The sequence below is a fragment of the Calonectris borealis genome, chromosome 18 (assembly GCF_964195595.1).
Source record: "Calonectris borealis chromosome 18, bCalBor7.hap1.2, whole genome shotgun sequence".
Classification (NCBI taxonomy): Eukaryota; Metazoa; Chordata; class Aves; order Procellariiformes; family Procellariidae; genus Calonectris; species Calonectris borealis.
The window spans coordinates 3,632,273-3,653,513 of record NC_134329.1 but is presented as its reverse complement, the minus strand read 5'-3'; the positions used below and the strand labels follow the sequence as shown (position 1 = coordinate 3,653,513).

General features: G+C 59.8%; 1 protein-coding gene across 1 annotated transcript; it reads right to left on the bottom strand.

Annotated features, from left to right (window-relative positions):
* Positions 1-380: 380 nt before the first annotated feature.
* On the bottom strand, positions 381-7,739 carry LHX5 (LIM homeobox 5). The gene is made up of 5 exons (XM_075167260.1): positions 6,926-7,739; positions 5,083-5,306; positions 3,623-3,900; positions 2,078-2,243; positions 381-748 (listed from the first exon to the last, which is right to left on the bottom strand). Exons 1-5 carry the CDS (start codon positions 7,096-7,098, stop codon positions 381-383), a joined length of 1,209 nt encoding a protein of 402 aa, XP_075023361.1. The 5' UTR covers positions 7,099-7,739.
* Positions 7,740-21,241: the final 13,502 nt, after the last annotated feature.

Sequence of the window (21,241 nt, the reverse complement as noted above, 5' to 3'; positions counted from 1 at the left end):
GGGGAAACCCTGTCCCAGCCCCCCTCCCCAGCGGGACCTGTGTCCAGGCGAGTTCAGCTTTGGTCCGAGAGGCGGTGGTCCCGACGCCGGCGGGGGGGGTCTTGGGGGCTGGGCACCATTCATTGCCCCCCCCAAGTGTTGGGGGGAAGGTGCCGGGAGGGGGAGGTAGCGGGGTGGCCCCAAGGTCCCGGCGGGGTTCTGCAGTGATGGGAGGGGGGGGGGGGGGGGATGCGGGGATGCGTTTTGGCATCGGAGGGGAGTCTTTATCCGGCGATGGTGACGTGATGCGCCCTGGTCCGGGGCGGGGGGGGACACGCGTGGGCTGGGGGAACGCGGGGGTGTTTTCCCCCTCCACACGCGCACGCGTGCCCGCGCCAGGCCTACCACACCGCCGCCTCGCTGAGCTCCGGGTTGGGGTGCGAGAGAGCCCCGCTGTAGCCGCTATTGCTGGACATGGAGAAGGGCGGGCTGGGCCCCCCGCTGAAGACCTCCCCCGGGATGGGGTGCAGCGAACCGGTCATCCCCGGCTCGGGGCTGGGGGTGTCGGGATGCGAGATCATATCCGTGTACCTTTGGTTTTCTGAGGAGTGGTGTCCGCTTAGGGGGGGCTCCAAGGGTCCCAGGGGCGTGGAGCCGGGTCCTGAGTTCTGAAGGTAGCTGGAGTCGGCCGGGGACTGGGCTTGGGAGGGCGGCCCATGGGGGAAAAAGTCATAGTTGCCTCCCGGTCCATAGTAGTCACCTTGGTAATCTGCGGGAGCGGGGAGAGAAGGATGGAGCTGGTCTCCCGGGGCCGAAAACCTTCCAAAATCCCACCGCTCCCCATACCCAGCCCTATCTTCCTCCCTGGGCACAAGCGTGACCCGGACCAGTGTGGCTGTCCCCTCCGAAACGCTCTGCTGGCTCCTGGGGTGCGGGGCCCAAAGAGCCGGCTGCAAATTTGAGCCCAACCCGAGAGAGAAATAAGCCCGTCCTAAGGGCTGCAGCGCTGACCTGGAGGGAGGGGAGGGATACAAGAGGGCACGGAGCCTGGGGCGGGGGCAGCTGGGGTGGGGCGGATGGGCTCAGTTTTATTCTTAGTTAATGGGGGAAAAAAAAATATATATAAAGGGAATGGGGAAAAAGTATATGTATAAAGGGAATGGGGAAAAGTGTATACATATATAAAATGGGGAAAATATATATAATGGGGGGAAAATATATAATGGGGGAAAAAATATATAATGGGGGAAAAAATATATAATGGGGGAAAAAATATATATAATATGGGGGAAAAATATATATATGTAAAATGGGGAAGTTATATACGTGTTTAGTAGCCTGGAAGGGATCTAGAGACTAAGGGCAGGGCAGCAAGGGGTGCCTGGGAAGCCCCTCGTCAGCGGGGGGGCTTTGCACGGAGCGGGGGAGAGGGGCGGCGGCGGGGCCGCCCCGCTGCGCCCATCCCGGCCCGTCGGGGCGGCGAGGGGCCGGCCCCGCGGCAGTGACCCTCCATATGCTGCGGGCCCGGGAGGTAATTGGAACAAATGCGGCCTGAAAGGGGCACAAAAGCCCCGCAGCTGGGGCTTTGTTCGCGGGAGAGGGGCCGCCGCCGCCCCGCCACCGCCGCCACAATGCCCGGCCCGGGGCGGGGGGGGGGGCGTGGGTGTGAGCCTGCGTGTGCGTGGACGTGTATGCACACGGTGGTGTGCGTGTGCGCGGATGTGAGCACGAGTGTGTGCATGGGGATATGCATCCGTGCGCTGGTGCGTGCATCGCACAGCCGTGGGCGTGCACGCGGCTGTCTCTGCGTGGGTGTGCACACGCGTGGGTGCGCACAGTCGGAGGTGTGCGTGCACAGACGCCTTGGCGTGCGTGGGGCGGGCCGGGATGCTGCGGCGGCCGCGGGCACGGCCCCTCACCGTCCCCTCGGGGCCCCGGGCGGCTCCGCGCCCCGCGGAGGGGGGAAAGGCGGAGAGGAGCGGGGGGGCGGCGGGGGAAGGCAAAACCCGGGGAGAAGCGGGAGGAACAAAGGGAAAGGGGAAGAGGGAGGGAAGGAGCGGGGGCGGACGGGGCCGGGCCCCCGCGGACGGTGCCTCACCTCCGTAGTACGTGTAGGGCGTCGAGCCGAGCATCTCGGACTCGTCGAGGCGGCCGCCGAGGGGCCGCATCCTGCGCGGGCTGCGGAAGAAGGCGTGCCGGCGGGCGCCCAGCGCGCTCAGCTGCTTCATCCGCCGCTCCTTGGACCGGCGGTTCTGGAACCAGACCTGCGGCCGGGCCGCCGTCAGCGCCCACCGGGGATGCGGGTACCGGGGAACCCCCTCCCACCCCCCCAAACTTGGCCGGGGGCGGCTGGGGAAAGGGATGGAAATCTTGCGCCCGCCTGGGAGGGGTGGGTTTTCCCCCTTCTGGGTGGTTTTTAATGACACCCCCTCCTCCTGCTGCCAATAGCCCCAAAAGGTGCACGGCGGGGGGACACGCACGTGGAATAACAAGGTTTATCAAACTTCTGGCCCCCTGTGCCTATCCGTCCCTACGAGGGAGAGGGCAGCCAGATGGTATGGGAAGAAGAATTTTCCCTTGTAGGGGGGGAAAGAAGGGAGGAAAAGAGGGAAGGAAAAGGGGGGAGGAACTCCAGATCATGGCAGAAGTAGGTGGAAAGTGGGGAGCAAGGGAGATGGGCACCTGCGGTGGGCAGGGAGTCAGAAGAAAAACCGGCCGGTGAGGATGGAGATAAAAAGGAAGGGGAAGATGCTATGGGGCATCGCCTCGTCCGAACCGCACAGCCTCAGCCCACGCACACCTTTCCCCCGGCCTGGTGGGGTGTCTGGATTATTGCCCCACTGCCCCCCATGTCCCCCAGGGACGGAGCACCTCACACTCCTCCGGGGACTTCTCCTGCTCCCCTCTGCTGGGAGCCGGGACGCTCGCAGCTCCGCTATCGGCAAAGCCGGCGAGCCCTCCCCTATTAATGCCTCTATTGAAGCCCATTAATCCCTATATTTCCGCAGGGATTTTCTTCATGGGGGCAGTGCAGTAAGAAAGTGCCAGGCTGCCTGCAGAGCGCAATGGCTTCTCCTTGCTTTCACAGGGCCGGAACATCCACCTCCGGGGCACGCCAGGGGATCTTGCTCGGCCCCGGGGGAAGCCAAGCCAGTGAGGCAGCGGAGGAGCCCGGGTGGCTCACATTTTGGGGCTGGTTTTCATCTCTTCCCATGGGGCTGGTGCATTAAAGCACAGGGTGGGGGATCCCCGCTAACCCACGGGAGCATGGGGTGGGTGCAGGGCTGGGCCTGGGGTGATGCTGGCAGGGGACGGATGGGGTGTGCCTGTCCTCAGTTCCCCAGCTTGTCCCAAAGCCTCTCCGGCACGTGGGGGAGGCCGTCATGGCCTTGAACTATCGGGGCTCCTACCAACACCCCTTCTCCTTCCCTCCCCAGGGGGGTCCTTTCCCTGTCCCTGCTCCGAAGAGGGGAGGAAACCCCTTCCAGAGAGAAAATCGCCCCTTGAAGCTCTAATGTCACAGGATCCTCAGTCTGCGGCGGGCAAGATGTCGCTGGCCAGCTCCATGACATCACGCTGCCGGGCAGGGAGGGCTGCGGCGGGGCAGGGGGGCGAGCCGGGGCGGTGGGCTGGGGTGCCCTACCTGGATGACTCTCATGTTGAGGCCGGTCTCCTGGGCCAGCTGCTCTCGGATGTGGCGGGTGGGTTTGGGGGTGGCAGCGAAGGCAGCTTTGAGGGTCTCCAGCTGCTTGGCTTTAATGGTGGTGCGGGGTCCCCTCCGCTTGGTGCCCGAGTTCTGCTCCTCGTTCTCGTTGTTGGTGGTCTCCTTGTCCGAGGAGGTCGAGTTGTCCGTCTCCTTGGTGTCGTCCTGCATGGGGTCCTGGAGATCCGGGGACAAACTCCTGTCTGTACATGAGGACACTGTAAAGGAGACCCAGAGAGGAAAGGGGGGGGCAGGTGACTTAGGGGAGAGATCAACCCCCCTCTCCTCTGCCCTCCCCGGCCCACCCGGCCCAGCTGCTTTCCAGGAGAGGGGTTGGGGGGTGCTGGAGAGCGGCAAGGGGTGCAGATTGCCTCTGCCTCCCCGGTACCCCTAAAACATCGTCCCCCCAACATCACGCAGAGTTCCAGGCAAGCACCGCCTGAGCCGGCCCCGTGCACCGTGTCGTGCCGGCCGGGGGGAGCTGGGGAGGGGGCGATCCCCCAGGCCCACCGCAGCCCCCAGCGCTCCCCCTCTCCCCCCTGCGCCTTTCACACCGGGAAGCAGGATGCGCCGCTGGGAAAAACACAACCGGTCCCTGTCAGGGTTTGGGGGGTGTCCAGTCACTGCCTTGAGCCTGGCTCGCCCCCGCCCCAGCCACCCCCCCCTCGGGACCCTGATGCCAGCACCCTCCCCAAGGCCAAGCTCTACTCGCCTCGCTCACAGCAGCGGCCCCACTGACTGGCGTGGCAGGATCCGGCCCCGGGTGCTGGACGGAGAGAGAGCCCACGGAAGGGGGTGAGCACAGGCGCCTGGCATGGCTGGGACAGCAGGAGTGGGCCTGATCCTGCTGTCCTGACGCAGAGACAGCTTCCAAGGAAGTCAAATGGGAGCTTTGCCTCTGGGTGAAAGGAGGCGAAGGATCAGGCCCGCGGCGCGGGGGGACCGGGCAGACTCGCAGGGGGGGCTCCGGGGCGTGGGGGGCTCCGGGGCCAGGCCCGGGGGGGGGTCCCGGCTCCCCACCACCCTGCATCCCCGCTGCCGTAGGGGCCGTGCGCGGGGCAGGAGCCGTGGGGAGGAGGCAGGGAGCGATGCTGCGGGGCTGCACCTCGGCCACCGCTCGTCCCACGCGTGTCCGTGTCCCGCGTGGACGGGGGGGTGTCACAGAGGCTTCCGCCCGGTTCGAAGGCTTTCACCCCAAATGCCTCCCTCCCCCCGCGGGTTAACGGGGAGCCGAGCTGGCCGCGGGGTGCAGCCCCTCACCCCGTAAAGCGAAACCTCCTTCCCGGCGGGTCCCAGCAGCAGCGCGGCGGCTGCCCGCAGCGTCGGGCGCTGCCTGTCCCTGCCTATACCAGCGGCAGGGATGCGTCCCCGGGCGGTGCGGCGGGCTGAGCCGCTCGTACCTGAGTTGAGGCTGCCTTCCTTCAAACTGGGAGAGTTCAAATAATCCTCTTTGCAAACAAATTTGTTTTCGTCTATGATATAGAGTTCCTCGCCCGTGGAGAGCTGCTTGTTGCAGACCATGCAGGTGAAACAGTTCAGGTGAAAGACTTTGTTCCGGGCTTTCCGGACGAGGTCGCTGGGGGAGATGCCTTGGGAGCAGCCGGCGCATTTGGTACCAAACCTCCTGGAGAGGGGGAGAGAGGCGAGAGCTGGGAGCCCCGGCGGCGGCGGGCTGCGGGGCGGCCCTTATACCGATCCCCCCTTCCCAAAATCCCACCGCGGGAGCTCGATCCTCCAGCATCTCTCGCCGGGAGATTCGGGGGAGCAGGCGATTCGCACCTCCTGCCCCTTTGGGGCGAGGGGGAGGAGAGCCTTCATCCCCGCGCAGCCCCGCTCGCAGGCGCAGGATGGGCTGCGGACGGAGCTCGGGTTTGGGGTGTCCCCCCCCTGGGGACACACACACACGAGCATCCTCGACCGGATTTGGCCCCAGAAGGGCCGGAGCGGAGGGGAGGGCGGCGGGGGTTCCCCTCCGCGCTCCGCGGGAGGGGGATTTCGTTTCAGCCGGAGCCTCCCGGGCGGGGAGCGGGGGGCTCGTCTCCGCCCGGCGCCGGCCTGAAAATCCTGGGGAGAAAACGGGGCTAATTACGGCCAGAGCGACGGAAAAAGGGAGCGGCGGGTGCGGGGGAGAACGGCAGGGGCGGCGGAGCAGGGAGCTCCGCTCCCCGGAGCATCCCGGGATCCCCAGCCCGGCGCCGGCACTGTCCCGCGCTCCCGGGGGGATTTTTCCTGGTCGGGAACGGCGCTTTGGAAATCTCCGATTTTCCTTTCCTTCGCTGGAGGCAGAGCGGTTTTTTTTTTTCTCCCCAGGAGATGCGCTTTTTTAAAAAAAAAAAAAATTCCAGGGAATCCGAATCGGCTGGAAACGATCTCCCCAAGGAAAAAAACCAAAAAACAAAACAAAAAGCCCACCAAAAGCCCCCAAAACCCAACCAAACAAAAACCCCCAAACCCCCTGAAACCCCAAAACAAACAAAAAAACGCCCACACACAAAAAAAAATGCCCCCAAAACCCGGGAGCGGGGGCTGCCACTGCCGGGTCCCCGGGGGCTGCCAGGCCCCGGCGTGCCCATGCAGGGTCCCCCCTTTTTCCCCTACGGTCGCGGCACAACTTCTGCCTCCCTCGCTGCTCCCCGTGACGTTGATGTAGTGCGAGCATTAGGAGTCATAAGTCATCGCCCCCCCTTCCCGTCCCGGCCCCTAATTTCCTCATCGGCACCTTATCGCGGTCATTAGGGGCGTTTAAGGAGCGGGGCCCCGCCGGGGGCGGGGGGCGAGGTTTTGGCTACCGTCTTCACCGGGGCCTGCGGTCCCGGGAGGGGGGCGAGGACCGCCAGGCCGGGCCGGGGGAGGGAGGGACACGGCTGCCGCCGCGATGCCCACCCGGGCCTGCCGCGACGGGGCGGGCGGCGGCACCGGCGGAGCGGGGCCCGGTGGAGGCAAGGTCACGGGGAGACCCGGGGGAGCACAGCCTCGCCGCCCCCACCTCGGGCTGCAGCCGCGGCTGTAGCGCAGCCGCCGGCCCCCCCCCGGGGCTCCCCCGGCCCGGGGGGCTGCTTCCCCGCCGGAGCGGTGGGCAGGCTCGGTGCGGATCCCCGGCAGAGAGGGATGGGCGGGGAAGCGGGGAGTCCTCCAGGCTCCCCCCAAAGCTCCGGGGGAGACCCCAGGGAGGCAGCGGGGGCCGGGCGCGGTGTGAGCCTCCGCACCCTCTCGTCGCCGTTGGCGGGGTGGGGGGGAACTCACCTGAAAAAGTCATTTTTGCAGTAGAGTTTGCCTTCCCTGGAGAAGCATTTCTCGGTCAGGTTGCACTTGCACTCGCAGCACTGGACGCATTTGATGTGCCAAGCCCTGTCCAAGACGTTCAGCAGGAACCGGTCCAAAATCGGCCTCTCGCAGCCCGCACAATGCACCATCATAACCTCCGCCGGGCGATGGAGACGCGCAGACGAGAAGTCAGCCCCGCGCCGGCACACGGCGGCGGCTCAAAAATGCAGGGGGAAGAAAAATAATAATAATAAAATTAAATTAAAAATTAAAAAAAAAAAAACAAGAGGGAATAACGAAAAAATCAGGGGAGGGGAGCGGAGCGGCTGTCAAGTTCTTCCCCCTCTTCTCTCCGGAGCCTCGGCGGCGGGAGGGAAAAAACGATGCCCAAAAAAAGCAAAAAAAAAAATATCCAAACCACCCCCGAGAAATAATAATAATAATAAAAAAAAACCCCAGATCCCCCGCCGGTCCCTCCGGAGCGCCCCGGGAGCCGGCGGAGCGGCGGCCGCGCTGCTGGCGGGCTCTGCGGCAGCGGGCGCGGCGGGAGGGGTGCATGAACCCCCCCCTGCAGCCGGCAGCCCCGGTGCCTCGCTGTGCTCCGCCGCCGCGCCGCCACTCTCATGCTGTCCCCATCGCCAGCTTTGTCCCCCGCCTTAGTAATTCGCGCATCCTTATTCAGATTTAGTGACGTAGAGGCCCGCGTCGCCCCGGCTGCCACCAATGGGAGGGCGGTAACCATGGCAACCTCTTAATTTATAGCATATCTAAATTGGCTCCAGCCTTGTGCTTGGCACAGAGGGAAAAAAACAACGCGCCTCTATTGTTGAGGGTGGCTTGTACCTGTGCCGCCGAGTGAGTACGGGCACCTGGCTGGGCCGGGGGGGCACGCCGCCAAGACCCCGCCGCCCCGCCGGGTCGGCGTTTGCTTTTACCGCTTTCTCTTCCAGGGGTGTCGGAGGGGCCTGGGGGGTCCCGGCGTGGGCCGGGGGGGAGCATCACCCGCTTTTGGGGTTGTTCTATTTGTTTTGCACGAGGGGGAGAGATGCTTTTGTCTGGAAGAGCAACAAGCGGGAGAAGAGGGGGTGGATTTGGGGGGGGGGGGCGGGGAGGGGGAGGGGGCGCGGGGAGGGCCGGCTCCTCTGCGCAGCGTGGCGGGATGAAAAGTTCCCCCGGCAGCGCGCTGCGCGGAGGCATGCGGCCCCCCCGGCCCCCCGCCACCCCCGGCCTTTGTCCCGCGGGCCTGCCCCTGACCCGCTCCGCGCCCCGCGTAACTCACTGGCAGCCCCCCGGGGGAAGGGGGCGGGGGGCTGGGCGCTGCCCCCTCGGACACTGGTTTTTCTCTTTAATTCCAGGTGCGGCGGAGCTGGACATCGCCGGCCGTGCGGGAGGGACGGGCTGCGGGACTGGACCCGGCGCTCGGGGGAGTGGGGGGGGTTCTGTCTGGGGCCGGGGGCCGCTGCCCCAGCTCGAGCGGCGGGGTCGGTGTGTCGGGCCTCTCCCTCCGTTTCCTCGGGATTTGGGGAGGGGACGTGGCGGCCCTGGGGTCCGGCCGCGCGGGGAGGAGGAGGAAGGCAGCAGGGCAGGTGAAGGCCTGCCCTCCCCTCCCCTCCCCTTCCCCTGCTGTTTCTCCAGCCAAAATCTCTAAATTTATAATTATTTCTATTTTTTCTCCGGGAAAGCAGGGGTCGGCCAAAGCCCGCTCCGGCCCGGAAGCTGCGGAGCATCCCGCCGCCGCGGAGCATCCCGCTGCCGGCTCCGCACCGGGGCGCGGAAACGCTCCCGGTAGGGGCAAAAAAAACCCCAAACCGCCGCGGCACAAGGACATCGGCGGGGAAGTGGAGGTGGTTTTGTGCGTGCCCTTGGGCGGGGGTGTTTGTGGAGAGAGCGAGTATCGAAATAAGAAAATACAGAGAGAAGAGAGTAGGGAAAAGGAGAGAGAAAGAAAAGAGAAAGAAAGAGAGAAAAAACACAGAAAGAAAGAGAGAAAAAACACAGAAGGAAAGAGAGAAAACGTGTCCGGAAAAAAGAGACCGAGAAGGAGAAAGGAAAAGAGAAAGAGAGAAAGAGTGAAGAAAAATAAATTAACGAAATCGAAAAAAAGAAAGGAAAGAAGGAGAGACAGAGGAAAAACGAAAGAAAAACGAAGAAAAAAATAAGAGAAGAAAAAGAAGGAAAGAAAGAAGGAGTAAATGAAGGACAGAAAAAATAAATATAAATAAAGAAGGCAAGGAAGAAGACGGAAAAAAAATTAAGGAAAAAAGAAGGGAAGAGGAAAAACGAACGGAGAAAAGAAATAAAAAGGAAGAAATAACGGCGAGGATGGAAAAGAAAGGAAACGAAAAGGAAAGCGTGAAAGACAAGCGCCAGAGCGAGCTGGCAAGAAAGCGGAGGGAAAAGAAAGAAAACAAAGAGAGAAGGAAAAAAGAAAGGGAAGAGAGAAGGAAAGCAATAAAAGAGGCAGTCGGTTAAAAAGGGAGGAAGCGGGGAAGGAAGGCGCAGGCGAGGGAAGAGCGAGGACGAGGGCCCGGCCCCGGCCGCGCTCACGCCGCGGCTCTGTCCGAGTTGGCCGGGGGCTCCGTGAGCTTTGCTGGGGGATTTTGGAGCCGCGGAGCGGTGCGGGGCAGCGGTGCTCGGGGAAGGGGGGAAATTTCCGGGAAGGGTCCGGGGGAGGCTGGATGCCGGGGCCGTGGGCCCGGTTCGGGAGCGGCGGGGCTGGCCGGGCTCCCGGCCCCGCTGCCGCGGCCGCGGATCTCCCACGGCCCCGCACTGCGGAGGAAACCGCCGCGGCGTAAACGCACACCCAACGATATATTTAGGGAGCTCCGTGTGTGTACATCCACGGCTGTACGCGTGTGTGTAGGTAGAAATACGTACGCACACGCCTATACGAGTCCATCTATGCACGCACACGCGTGTCCGTGTGCCCCGCGGCGCTGCCCGCCCGGCCCGGCCGTGGAGCCCCGCTTGCAGACACGGCAGGCTTTTCATTCCCGCAGAGAAACGCGGGAGCGGGTGGCAGTTCGGGCAGCCCCGCTGCGCCCCAACGGCGGGGCCCGGCCCGGCGGGGCAGGGAGCGGCGTGGGGCTGCGTGGGGGGACGCGGCGAGCCTGGGCGCGTGCCAGCGCCCGTCCCACGCCGTAACGGGCTCATATGGATAATTATATGGATAATCTGCTTCGTACGGATAATCCGTAACGCGCCGGCAAAGGGTGTTCGAGCGGCACTCACGCGTTTGCTTGTGCCCACGCACAGCCCGGTCCCACGGCCTTGCACACGCCCGTGCCCCCCGCCGCCGGCCGGCCGGTGCTTCCCCAGCCTGCCGGGCCGGTCCCCCGCCGCCATGCCGCTCTGCAGCCGGGACCGGCAGCCGGGACCCCCCGCTGTCTCCGGCGGGCCCGGCCGCGGCGGCGCAGGGGCGGGCAGGCGGTGCCGGGGGGTCCCGCTCCCCGCCGCCGGACTCGGCTCCCTTTTTCGTTTGAAAGTAAAGGAATAAATAAAGGCAAGGGAAGGGGAAAAACCCAATCCCCAAGCAAACACCCCCCCAGCCCACCCCATCAGCCGCGTTCCCCTGTGGTAATTCAGGCGCCGTAATACCCGCCTGTATGTAACTAATAAACCTATTGTGTTTTAACAGCGTAATGCACGGAGAAGCAGCGTCGCTTATACGAGATGTTGATGGAATTTACTATATATATATATATATATAAAAATCCCCTTTCAAGAATAAAGTGTATCAACTTACACACAACAGACGGCAGAGGGATAAGTGAAACAGACAAAAGACAAACAAGATAATAATCTGTTTCCAATCAGTTAAGCCCTGTAGAATTTGTAATACGCGGTTTGCATATTCCCCCTGTGTTTTGTAATTAATTATCTATCTGTTAGGATGCTCCGCCGACGACTTTGTTGGTATTTCCAACTATTTTTAGTTGTAGGCGGCGGTCACGCCGGGAAGCGCGGAGGAGCGCGGAAGAGCGCGGAGCGGGGCCGGGCTCCGCGGCTCTGCCCGGCCCGCGGAAGCCGAGCCCGGGCGCGGTGGGAGGCGGCGGTTCCGCGCCGCTCCGCGCTCCTCCGCGGGGCTGCTGCCGGCGGGAGCGCGTTTGGGGCGGGGGAGGCTTCTCCTCCCTGCGTTCCCCTCCTTCCCCCTGATAAGAGGGGGACGGTGCAGGTTTTAACATTAAACAAACCCAGCAAGCATCTCCTCGCCGGGCCATAGGCGTTTCTGAGTGACTGCGTTACAAATTGTAAATTTAAATAGCTCACAGGATTCATTACCTCCCGCGTCTGATTTCACCCAGCCGTGAAAAATTGTCCTGGTGTACCACTGAGAAAGGGTTTGCTGCAAAGAGCCACAGTCTAATCACCAGCTTTCTCTCTCCAACAAAAGTGTAATTATTTTGTTTTGGGTGTAAATATAACCCACGATACAAAAAAAAAAAAAAAAAAGAAAAAAAAAAAGATAAACCTCCAGCAGCGCCCGAATGCATTGCAGGGCCGTTTGAAAAGATCCGTCCTAAATTAATACCAAGGTTAAAAGGGGAAGGCAGCTGGGACATGGAAATTTCCGTATTATGGGGGGGGTGCGAGGTGCGTGTTCACACCGCCGGCAGACAATGCGGCACCCCCACCCCCGCAGCCCCACGCAGCCGCCACGGTGCCACCCGGCCCCCCCCGAAACACCGCTCCTTCTCTGGCTCCCCCCCGCAAAGGGGGTCCGAGGAAGGGCCGGGGTCCCGGTCCCGCCCGGCGCTGGGGAGAGAGGATACCCCGGTCCGGGGTGGCTCTTCGCTCCCCACGGGTGTTTCTGTAAACGGGGGGCGTTGAAAAAAACAAACAAAAAAACCAAACAAAAACCCCCAACCCCACCGCGGCCCAAACGCAAACGAAGAACCGGGGGATTTTTATTTTTGTTTATCCCCCTTTTCTGATTTTTAACGAATTTATTGTTTCCTTCCCTCCGAGCTCCAGCCCGGGGTTTCGGAGGAAGAAACGGCACAAAACGAAAGGCGATGCCGCGGCAGGATGAGGCCCGGGAGAAGAGGAACGGCTGCGGGATCGGGCTCGGTGGAGGCGGTTTAAAGGAAAAAAACAAAACAAAACCACCAAAAAAAAAAAAGGGGGGGGGAATGCCAAATCAAAATGAAAACACAAAAAAAATCAGGCGAGGGGCAGCGGGGCCGGTGCGGAGAGTGGCCCCGCGGAGCGCCCCGAGTCCCCGCGGGACCGCGGCGGAGCGGGGGGGGGGGGCCGGGCTGGGGCTGCGGGGGGCTGGAGCTCGCCGCTCCTGGATTTGGGGGCAGCCGGCGCCGACCGAGGTGCCGCTTCTCCCGCCGCCCCGCTCCCCTCGCCCTTTCCCGGCCGTGATCTCCCGGCACTTCCCCGGCCGCCCCCCCGCCCTCCCCACAGCCGTTTTAATCAGGTTTTTTTGTTGTTGTTCCGTGGTAATTGGCGAAGCTTTAATTGCCCCCCCCCAGCCCCTCCTAGCTCCAGCACGGTCCCGCGGCCCCGTTCCCATCGCCCCGACGGTTCCCTGGCGCTAATCCGCCCCCGGCTCTTCCTCCCCGGGCTGGGGGCCCCGCTCTGCGCCGAGCCGGCCCGGAGCCCCGTGGCTGCCGAATCGCGGGTGGGCAAAGCCTGGCTGTGAGCAGCGTGTGCTGCAATAAACGAACTGCAGCCAGCCGAACCCGGAGCTTCGGGAACTTATTGACTTGAGGGGGATGCGGCGAAGAACTCGCTCCAAATTTCCCCGGGTGATCCCCGGCCCGCTACAACCTCCCGTCGATGCCACCGCCCCCCCGGAGGGGCTGCTCGAGCCGTTCCCACCCGCTCCCCCCGCCGCCTGCCCGCTAATGAGCGTGTGTGTTGACACGGCGAGGCGATGCCCCCGTTTGCCTTTGTTTGGGAGGTGTGAAAGAGGGAATCTGCATGAGAAAAGCCGGCGGCAACCGCGGAGCTCCGCGTGGCAGCGGCGGGACGGAGCGAGCCGGTGCGTGGGGAGTCCGCCCTGGCGGGGCAGAAGCCCCCGGAGCGGGGGAGCGGGGGGAACACGCGGGGGGGCAGGGCTGAAGCTGGGGGTCGTGGTGCTTTTTGCAAGCCGGAGAGGGGAAGGGAGCTCGCCCCGGTGCTCCCGTCGGGGGTCGGGGCTGAGCCGGGCGCTGGCAGGGGTTTTACCCCTCTCACTCCCCGAACACGGGAGCCCCAAAGCTGGCGGGTCCCCGCCGGTCTGTGCCCCTCGGCTCCTTCTCCCTCCCTTGGGTTTTCTTGGGAAATAGGGAGCGGGGAGCACGCGGCCCGCGCCTGCGGGCGGGAGGAGGGGGCCGGGTCACAGCGCTCCCCCCCTTCCTGCTAATGGGCACCGTGGGGCGACCCGGGTGGGGGCCCCGCAGGGGTGGGCTGAGAGCCCCCCAAAGCCACGCGTGCCCCGGAGCCAAGGGACAAGTAAGGGCGGCGGGGGCAGCTCCGGCGGGGAGGGCGGTTGGCCGGGGCTGGTAGCGGCGGAAAGCGGAGCAGGGCCGCCGCTCTCTCCCTCCCACGTCCCGCGTGGGCGCGGAGTCCCGCTCCGGGACGGGTCCGACACTGATGCCTTCGGCAGGGCTGAGCCCCGGGGTGGAGGAGCCCTGCCGGGATCCCAGCCCCCAGCCGGGTCCCGCCGGGCCCCCCGAGCCTGCCTGGCCCTGGTACCGCGGTGTCCCCCTCCGTGTCCCCCTCGTGTTCCCCGGTCCCCCGTGTCGCGCCAGCCGGCGGCGCGGAGCTCTCCAGGGTGCTGAACGGCGCGGCCCCGGCCGCCCCCGGCCCCGTCCCGCCGCCCCCGCCTCGCCCTGCGGGCACCGGGGCACCGGGCACGGCAGCCCCCCTCCGCCCTTCCCCGCCTGCTTTATTTCGTTCGTTCTCTCTCGCTCGCTCTTCCCCGCTCTGTTTTTTTCCTTTTTTTTTCCCCCCACCGTTTTTCTCATTTTCTTTTTTTTTTTTCCTCCTTTTCTTCCCCCCCCCCCCCCCGTTTTTCTCCTTTTTTTTTCCTTGTGGTTTTCTCCCCTTTTTTTCCTTTTTCTTTTTCTTTTTTTCTGTTTTTTTTTTCTGTTTTTCTCTTTTTCTTTTTTTCTGTTTTTCTCTTTTTCTTTTTTTCTGTTTTTCTCTTTTTCTTTTTTTCTGTTTTTCTCTTTTTCTTTTTTTCTGTTTTTCTCTTTTTCTTTTTTTCTGTTTTTTCTCTTTTTCTTTTTTTCTGTTTTTCTCCTTTTCTTTTTTTCCTGTTTTCCTTTTTTGTCTCGAGATTCTTTCTTTCTCCCTCTCTCTCTCCCTCTTTCTCTCTGCCCCCCTCTCCCCCCCTTGCTGCTCTGTTTCTCGTTTTCCCCTCTCATTTCACACACATTCAATACCGATCTCTCTGTCTCTCTCTCTTTTTCTCTCCTTTCCTGTTTCTCTCCCTCCTCCCAGAGAAAGCTGCGTTTGCCAGAAAGACTGGAAATTTTACAAACACAACGATATAATTAGCAGACACTCACCGGAGCCCCCCCGCCCCCAGCGCTGTGCAAACATTAACTGCTTAATTCCGAGGGGAGCCGACACCGGCCCTGCCGCGGGGGTAGGGACCGGCGGGATCTCAGCGCCGTGTTTTTTACTCTTACAGCGGCTGCGATTAAAACCGAGCCCCCGAGTGCCGGTGCGGGCCCGCCCCGGAGGAGGCAGCACGGGGGGAAGCCCCTGGGTCGGCCCCATGCCCGCAGGGGGACCCAGGCGGCCGAGAAAAAGAAGTGGCGAGCCCCGAGGGTTCCACCTCTCCTCTTGCACAACCGCTCCTGCCCCTACAGGCACACGCACCCACCCCGCATCCCCCCCCCGGGACAGCGAACCGGCCGGCCACCGGCTCCTCCCCGGGACCACCTGCGTGGAGTCCCGGACAGGGGCTTGCCTGGCTTCCCCCAGCCCCAACACCCCGGTGAGGGGCCCGGGGTCTGTCCCTGCATGGCTCTTTGTCTGCCTCGTCCTCTCCTGCACACACGCGCGCACCCTTTCCCTGTGTACACCCTCCAACCTGCCCGTTCCCTCCCGTTCCTTCACGCGTGTCCACGTATGTGCACGTACCCTACTCACACGCACGCGCACTTCCCTGCACACACCCAAGCCCTCTTCCCCTACACATCCACGGCTCAGAAACACACCCCTCCGACACGTTACATGCACACACCAGCCAACCTTAACACGTTCACAAGCGCGCACACAAAACCAGGAGCACATTCCCCCTGCAACACCCATCTCGGTGGCCCTGCCTTCTCTGACGTGCCCAGGCTCTGTGGGAGCTGACACTACCCCTCAGCCCCATCTTTTTATACCAGGAGATGAGGTTTTTCTTTCTGTGGAGGCCAGAGGAGAGAGCCCTTCCTGGGGTTGCCTTGGGGCCAGGAGTGGGGCTGAGTGCTTGGCCTAGAGCGCTCCAACGCCCGTTTCACAACCTGGGTGAGAAGCCGGGGCAGAAGCACCTTACGCTGGGCAGGGATCTGAAAACACCTCCATCGCCTCAGGGAAGGGGGAGACTGCACGTGGGACCTCTCCAACCTCATCAGCTGCCTAACAGGCAGTTCTGGTGAGTGTGCTGGGACTGTCACTGTCACCTGGGCACATGGCCATGTTGCTTGCTTTCTTCTGCCTTCCCCTCTCCTCCGCCCCTACTAGAAATACACAACCTGCCTCTCTTAACCATGATCAGGACCACAAAAGCAGCCCCCCTGCTCTGGTCAAGGGGTGTCCCATTGGTACCTGGGTATCTTGGGCTTCCCAAGGTGCCCAAGAGCCAGGAGAGAAGATCTGGCGGTAGGAGCCATGTGGGGCCGTGAAGTGGGGTGGAGGATTGAAAGGGGAGAGGAGTCCCTGCGGGCTTGGGAAGCTGTTGGTTTCTTTCTATTTTCCTTTAAATGCTTCTGATCCTTTTTTTTTTTTTTTTTGGAGCAGGGCAAAAGCCAGCGTGGGGGAACACAGGTTTAGCATGTCCATTGGAAGCGACTTCTCGCAGCTGGAGGTGGGGATGGACAAGGGCCAGCCTCGGAAGGGCTCCTCACCTCAGCCAGCGTGTGGGCTCGAGCCCTGAAAGGCACAGCGGGGCAGAGGCGCTCCCAAGGAGACCTCCATCCACCCAGGCCTTGCTGCAGGTGAGTCCCGAAGCGGGGGCAGGCACCCTGTGGGCAGGGACGGCCTTAACCCTTGCAGCACCTGGGTGGTGACAAAGTCCCCTGTCCCCAGCACTGGGGCTGACTCGTCAGGTTAGCTAGGGCAATAATGAGCATTCAGACAAGTGAGGACTTGCTGGGCGGTGTGCTGCTTTATTGTGTTACTGTAAGCAAATGACATCTGGGGCATCTTCCCATGCGGGCTCTTGTAGCTTGACAAGTGAATTTGGGCAGGGAACATAGATGAGGCTGATGCAGGCTTGCTTATTGTGAAAAGACGAGGTATCTGCATGTGTAGATATAAATACGAAGGTATTGCACATGTATGCACACATATCCCCTCCCTCACAAACTATACAGGTCAAGCCTGCGGTGCAAACCTTCCCCTGGCACCCCACGCCCTGCTCACGCAGCCCAGGGTGCTTCGGTCCGCATGCACACCCACACACACTCACACGCGTGGCTCGGGGGTGCAGAGGGAGTGGGGCTGGGGTGTGAGCGTGTTCCTCCTGTGCCCCTGCAATCCCAACCCAAGGCAGCAATTCAAGAGGTCATTTTCTCTTTGCAGAATCTGAACCCGATTCTGCACTTGAAAGGCAGGGGGGATTAAACCGGCAGAGGCAGGCTCAGGTCTTTGGCTTGCCAACGCTTTGTGCAACTTCTCTGGACTTCAGCAGGGACAGCATGTACAGAGCTGAGAGCAGCCCCTGGCCCCAGCTCTTAATTTCTTTGCACTGGTGCATGAGAGGAGATTAGCGGAGAGAGCAGAAGGCTGCACCTCTGAACTCTTTGGTCACTCCTCATACAGCACCTTTCTTTGTTTTCACTCGCATCCACATCTCTAACCCTGTGGAAACCAGGCTCTGGCTGGCTGCAAACTGCGGACACCAGTCCTGCGGTGGGCCTGGTACAATTTCGGTATTTTTTTTCCCCTCCAGAAACATAAGGGATAAACACAATAGTTTCAAAGAACCGCAAGCTTCCCGCTGGAGAAGCCAACAGGGACCTGCCGCGAAGTCCTGGTACGGTGTGTCACTGACACTGATTCAATCTGACACCTGGGTGTCTCCAAAGCCATCACATTGTGTGCTGCAAATGTATATTAACATTAGTATGCATTGGCACAATATGGATCCATTATTCCAAATGCTTATGAGAACTAGGTGCTGCATAGGAGCAGCTGCTGCTTTTTAAGCCTCAGAGCATCAATAGATTCATAGATTTTAGGGCCAGAAGGGACCCCGACGATCATGTAGTCTGACCTCCCACGGAGCACGAGCCGCAGAGACTCGCCCGGTAATTTCTGCATCCTGCCCCGCAACTCGTGGTTCAGCAGCAGCCTCCCCTGAGGAAGCAGCCAGCTCAGGGATCGCTAGTGATGGAGGAGCTGATGTCTCCTCCGTAAACGTCTTCCCTCGTTTTATCACTCTCCTCGTTAATCATAAAAGGGCAATTTTTAATTTCAAGGCTCAGCTTGTGTAGATCCAGCTTCCCACCACTTGGTCCTCTTGGGTTCCCTCTTCTCCCACTTCTCCTGTACCAGAAAAATGCTTTCCCCTTTTTGTGGATGTAGTAGCTATGTAGGAGAAAAGAAAAATTTCAGTGTCCTGGAATGTCATCTGAAAAAGGATTGGTACCTCTTATGGGTGGAAACGGTATGTTCAAATTTTGGGTGATTCCCTGACTGTAAGCATTTAGTCTTTAATCTTTGTTTAAAAAAAATAAAAATCTGTATAAATGCATTTTGCAGCAAAGGGGTAATGCTGCAGGAGGGCTTTGTTTGATATTACTTCTCTTGCTCCCAGAAAATGAAGAAAAAAAGAGAATGAAAATCCACTAAATCAATGAAATAAAAAGAGCTGAAAGTCCTATATTATGGTCACAAAAATTCTTCAAATAAACACCTCCTGGGTGACAGCTGAAGGTGGGTAATTATCATTCAAACCACCTCTGATCCCCAAATCACTGACAAAACTCTCTGACAAATGACGGGATCAAATGCAGAGGGTTTGTCCCTTCAGTCCCCGCCTTTTCCCCTTCATTTTGGGGACAGCAGCTCCGTCCCCCGTTGCCTTCCCGTCCTGACGCCGTCAGATTAGTGGCTGCAAGCGCGGTGCCAGGCTGTCCGCATCAACTCCCCCTGAAACACGTCAGCTCCCCAGCCTTTCTGGAAATTATCTGATGTGAGCATGCGTCCAACCTCAGACTCAACTTTTAAAGCAGAAACTAGTTGAAAGGAGCTGTTTTCCAGCAACGTCACCCCGCGTTTGCTGCTGAGCATGTGGGAGAGGAAGGATAGGCAAATGGGATGGTTTGCAAGGCATTAACCAACAGGAAAAAGGCACAATTTGATGATCTTCAGTTTGTCCCTCATAAGCAGTCTTAGTTGATGCAACACTAGGAGCCGAAGTCACCCGATAGCCATGGGAGAAGAGACAGCCTCACCGCTGAGGTTTTAGGGATGCAGTGGCGGACACAGAGCCTGCAGGGATGGGGCGACTTTCATGTGGTTGTACGGGACGGGGGGGTGGCTCGGGGGCTGGGGTGGGGAGCAGGGGTGGGGAACTGAGCACTGGACTGGTGGCTACAAGCCAAGGGACCTCGCCTGTGGCCTCGTTGGGGTAACTCCCAGTCCCTCCCCATGCAGGGCTGCTTCAAGACGGAAAGATGCACTTCTGCATTCCCAGGGGAACGACTTGGCTGAGCCCAGGAGTTTTTTGTCTCCTTTCTGAAATTATGTGATGCCTTTGATAGCATTTCCTACATGAAACAGCTAGTAGGAGACTAAAAGCCCTTTCATATCCTCAGGTGAAGGTGGTAGAAGCAAAATTAAGATAAATTACTTCTTGCAATGAGTTATCTGTGGAACTCCTTGCTGCAGGAGCTTAATGGATTAAGAGGAAGCTGGACAAGCTCATAGGAGAGAAATTCCTTGAAGGATGTTAAGAACATTGAACCCACAGCTGGCTCTGGCGATCCCAAGAGCATCCCAGGGAACTGTTACATATGCTTGCCCTGCTCTGCTGCTCTTCCCCAGATGATGGCTCCTTGTCCCTCCTGGGGACAGCAGTCTGAGAGAGGTCCTTTCCTTGGTCAGGATGTGGCCACTCCTCTGTTCTTATAAGATGTTTCTTTTCCTCCAGCTCGGTATTTTCTCAAGATCTGAGAAAGCAAGGAACAATTGTGTTCCTGAAAGGATGTCTCCAGCATGATGACTCCTATCCCACCTTGCATGAATAGCTTCTTTCTTGGCTGAATCCTGGTTTGCCTTTCCTGTTCCATTGCTCGGCTAATGTCACAGCAGACATATCCCTCACCTCTCATAATCTCTGACAATGACGAGAGGAAATGAAAACAGATTATTTAGTATCATTTTTTTTCCCTTCTACTAGACCTTTCATGTAGGAAACACTTCCAAAGAAGAGGGATGAATCACACAACCACAGAAATTAGAGATGGAAAAGACCTTTTAGGTCAGCCAGTCCATTTCCCCGTGAATGCAGAAAAGCTTCCCCGTACAGTTAGATTTTTCAAGGACTTTGTCCAGTCTAAACCAACTTTAGCAAGAAAGCTTCAACTTAAGTCCATTCCAAGATGGCTGTAGCTGGAAGAGGGGTGGTTTTCAGCTGAGTGTGATCTGAATGCTCCTAAACTTTCTTCCAAGGGAGGTGTGGACCTCTGCTGAGGTTTCCTGAGGAGATGTTGCAGAGCTGAGCGCATGGAGCAGCCAGGTGGTCTTTGCCAGCTCAGCTGGCTGGGGAGCTGGCCCCTTCCCCACCCCAACAGCAAAGCCACGGGTGATTGCATGGCGCAGATCCCAGGGGTGTGGGAGCATGGGGCTGTGGTAGTGTTGCTGTGGGGTCATGGACAGCAGATCTGCTGGGGTTTGCATGGGTTGGAAGCCAAGGGCCCAAGCTGAATGGCCATGGGGCCACCTTGGGCGCTTCTCAGCAGCTCTGTTCCTCAGTTTCCCTTTGCCTTTTTGGCTGGCCGGGCTCTCAGCTCCTTGGGGTTCTGGTCGTCGGGCCGGCACAATTCATGCTATGAATGCCAAATAAACCATTCCCACCCTAGGTTCTGAATTCAGTATCCTAGGCCACCGTCCCAGCCATGGAAAACCTTCCTGGAGGTGAAGCTACAGTTAACTAACAATACACTGGAAGAAAAAAAGAAAAAAGAAACAGATATGCTCAGACATTTCATCTCCAAGTGGAGTCACTTCACACGCAGCCTCGGGGCTGAGGCGCTCTCAGCCCAGCTCCGTGTGCTTCCAACCCCGCACCGATGTGTGAGCAATGGGGGGGACATCGGTACCCAAATACAGCAAAGAGCTCTCCAGGTCCTACAGAAAACTGCTTCCCTCTTCCCAGGGAAGGAAGGAACAGAAAAAGTAGGGAAGGGAAAGAGAGATAAACTCATAACGATGTGAATGTTCAAAGAAAGCTCTGTGTGATTTGCTGTTGAATACAGACTTTTAGCTGTGTGAACTTTCCCCCAGTGGCTCTGCAAATCCTTATATTTACTTTTTGGGGGGTCATTTTCAAAAGACATGATGTGTCCGAGCATGGGATGCAGGCGAGAAGGGCTTTTCTAATTAACCCTGGAGAGAGAGCATCCCTCTTGCCTGCTCTGACCCTGTGCCGTTAGGGATGGAGCAGGATTGCCGGAGCTCACCTAGGAACGGTGCCTTAATCCCCCTCCCCAAAACCCCCGACCCCTGATCCGCACAGAGACAACCATTTTAAAGAGGCAGTGTCACCATGTGCCACCTCCTTCTCATAAGTGGTCACCTGCCAGCTTCAACCGGAGGCGTAATTACCATCCTTGAGGCCTGATCCATCTTATTCCCCTTGAAGTCGATGAGGAAACCTCCCAGACTCTGCTGGAAGCAGTATTAAGGTCCCCCCCATCTCTTTTCCCAGGATTTATCTCCTTGCGAGGATGTAGGATCCACCCAGCGCCGAGGCTGGCCTGGCCGGGGATGGAAGGGTCTGGAGGGAGGCATTGCCTTGGGGAGCGGTGAGAGGGAGAGAGAGAGAAGAGCAAACACAGGTCCATTAATCCGCAGTTAGTCTGCCTTTTTTGTTAGGAAGATGAACTTGATGAGTTAATTAAGCCACAGCCTGTAAAA

Excerpts from the sequence above, each read along its gene's own strand:
- LHX5 (XM_075167260.1), bottom strand. The coding sequence starts at position 7,098 with ATGATGGTGCATTGTGCGGGCTGCGAGAGGCCGATTTTGGACCGGTTC. Across the intron at positions 3,901-5,082 it reads GGAAGGCAGCCTCAACTCAG|TGTCCTCATGTACAGACAGG; the intron begins GTACGAGCGGCT and ends TCTCCTTTACAG. Across the intron at positions 749-2,077 it reads GCCCTACACGTACTACGGAG|ATTACCAAGGTGACTACTAT; the intron begins GTGAGGCACCGT and ends CCGCTCCCGCAG.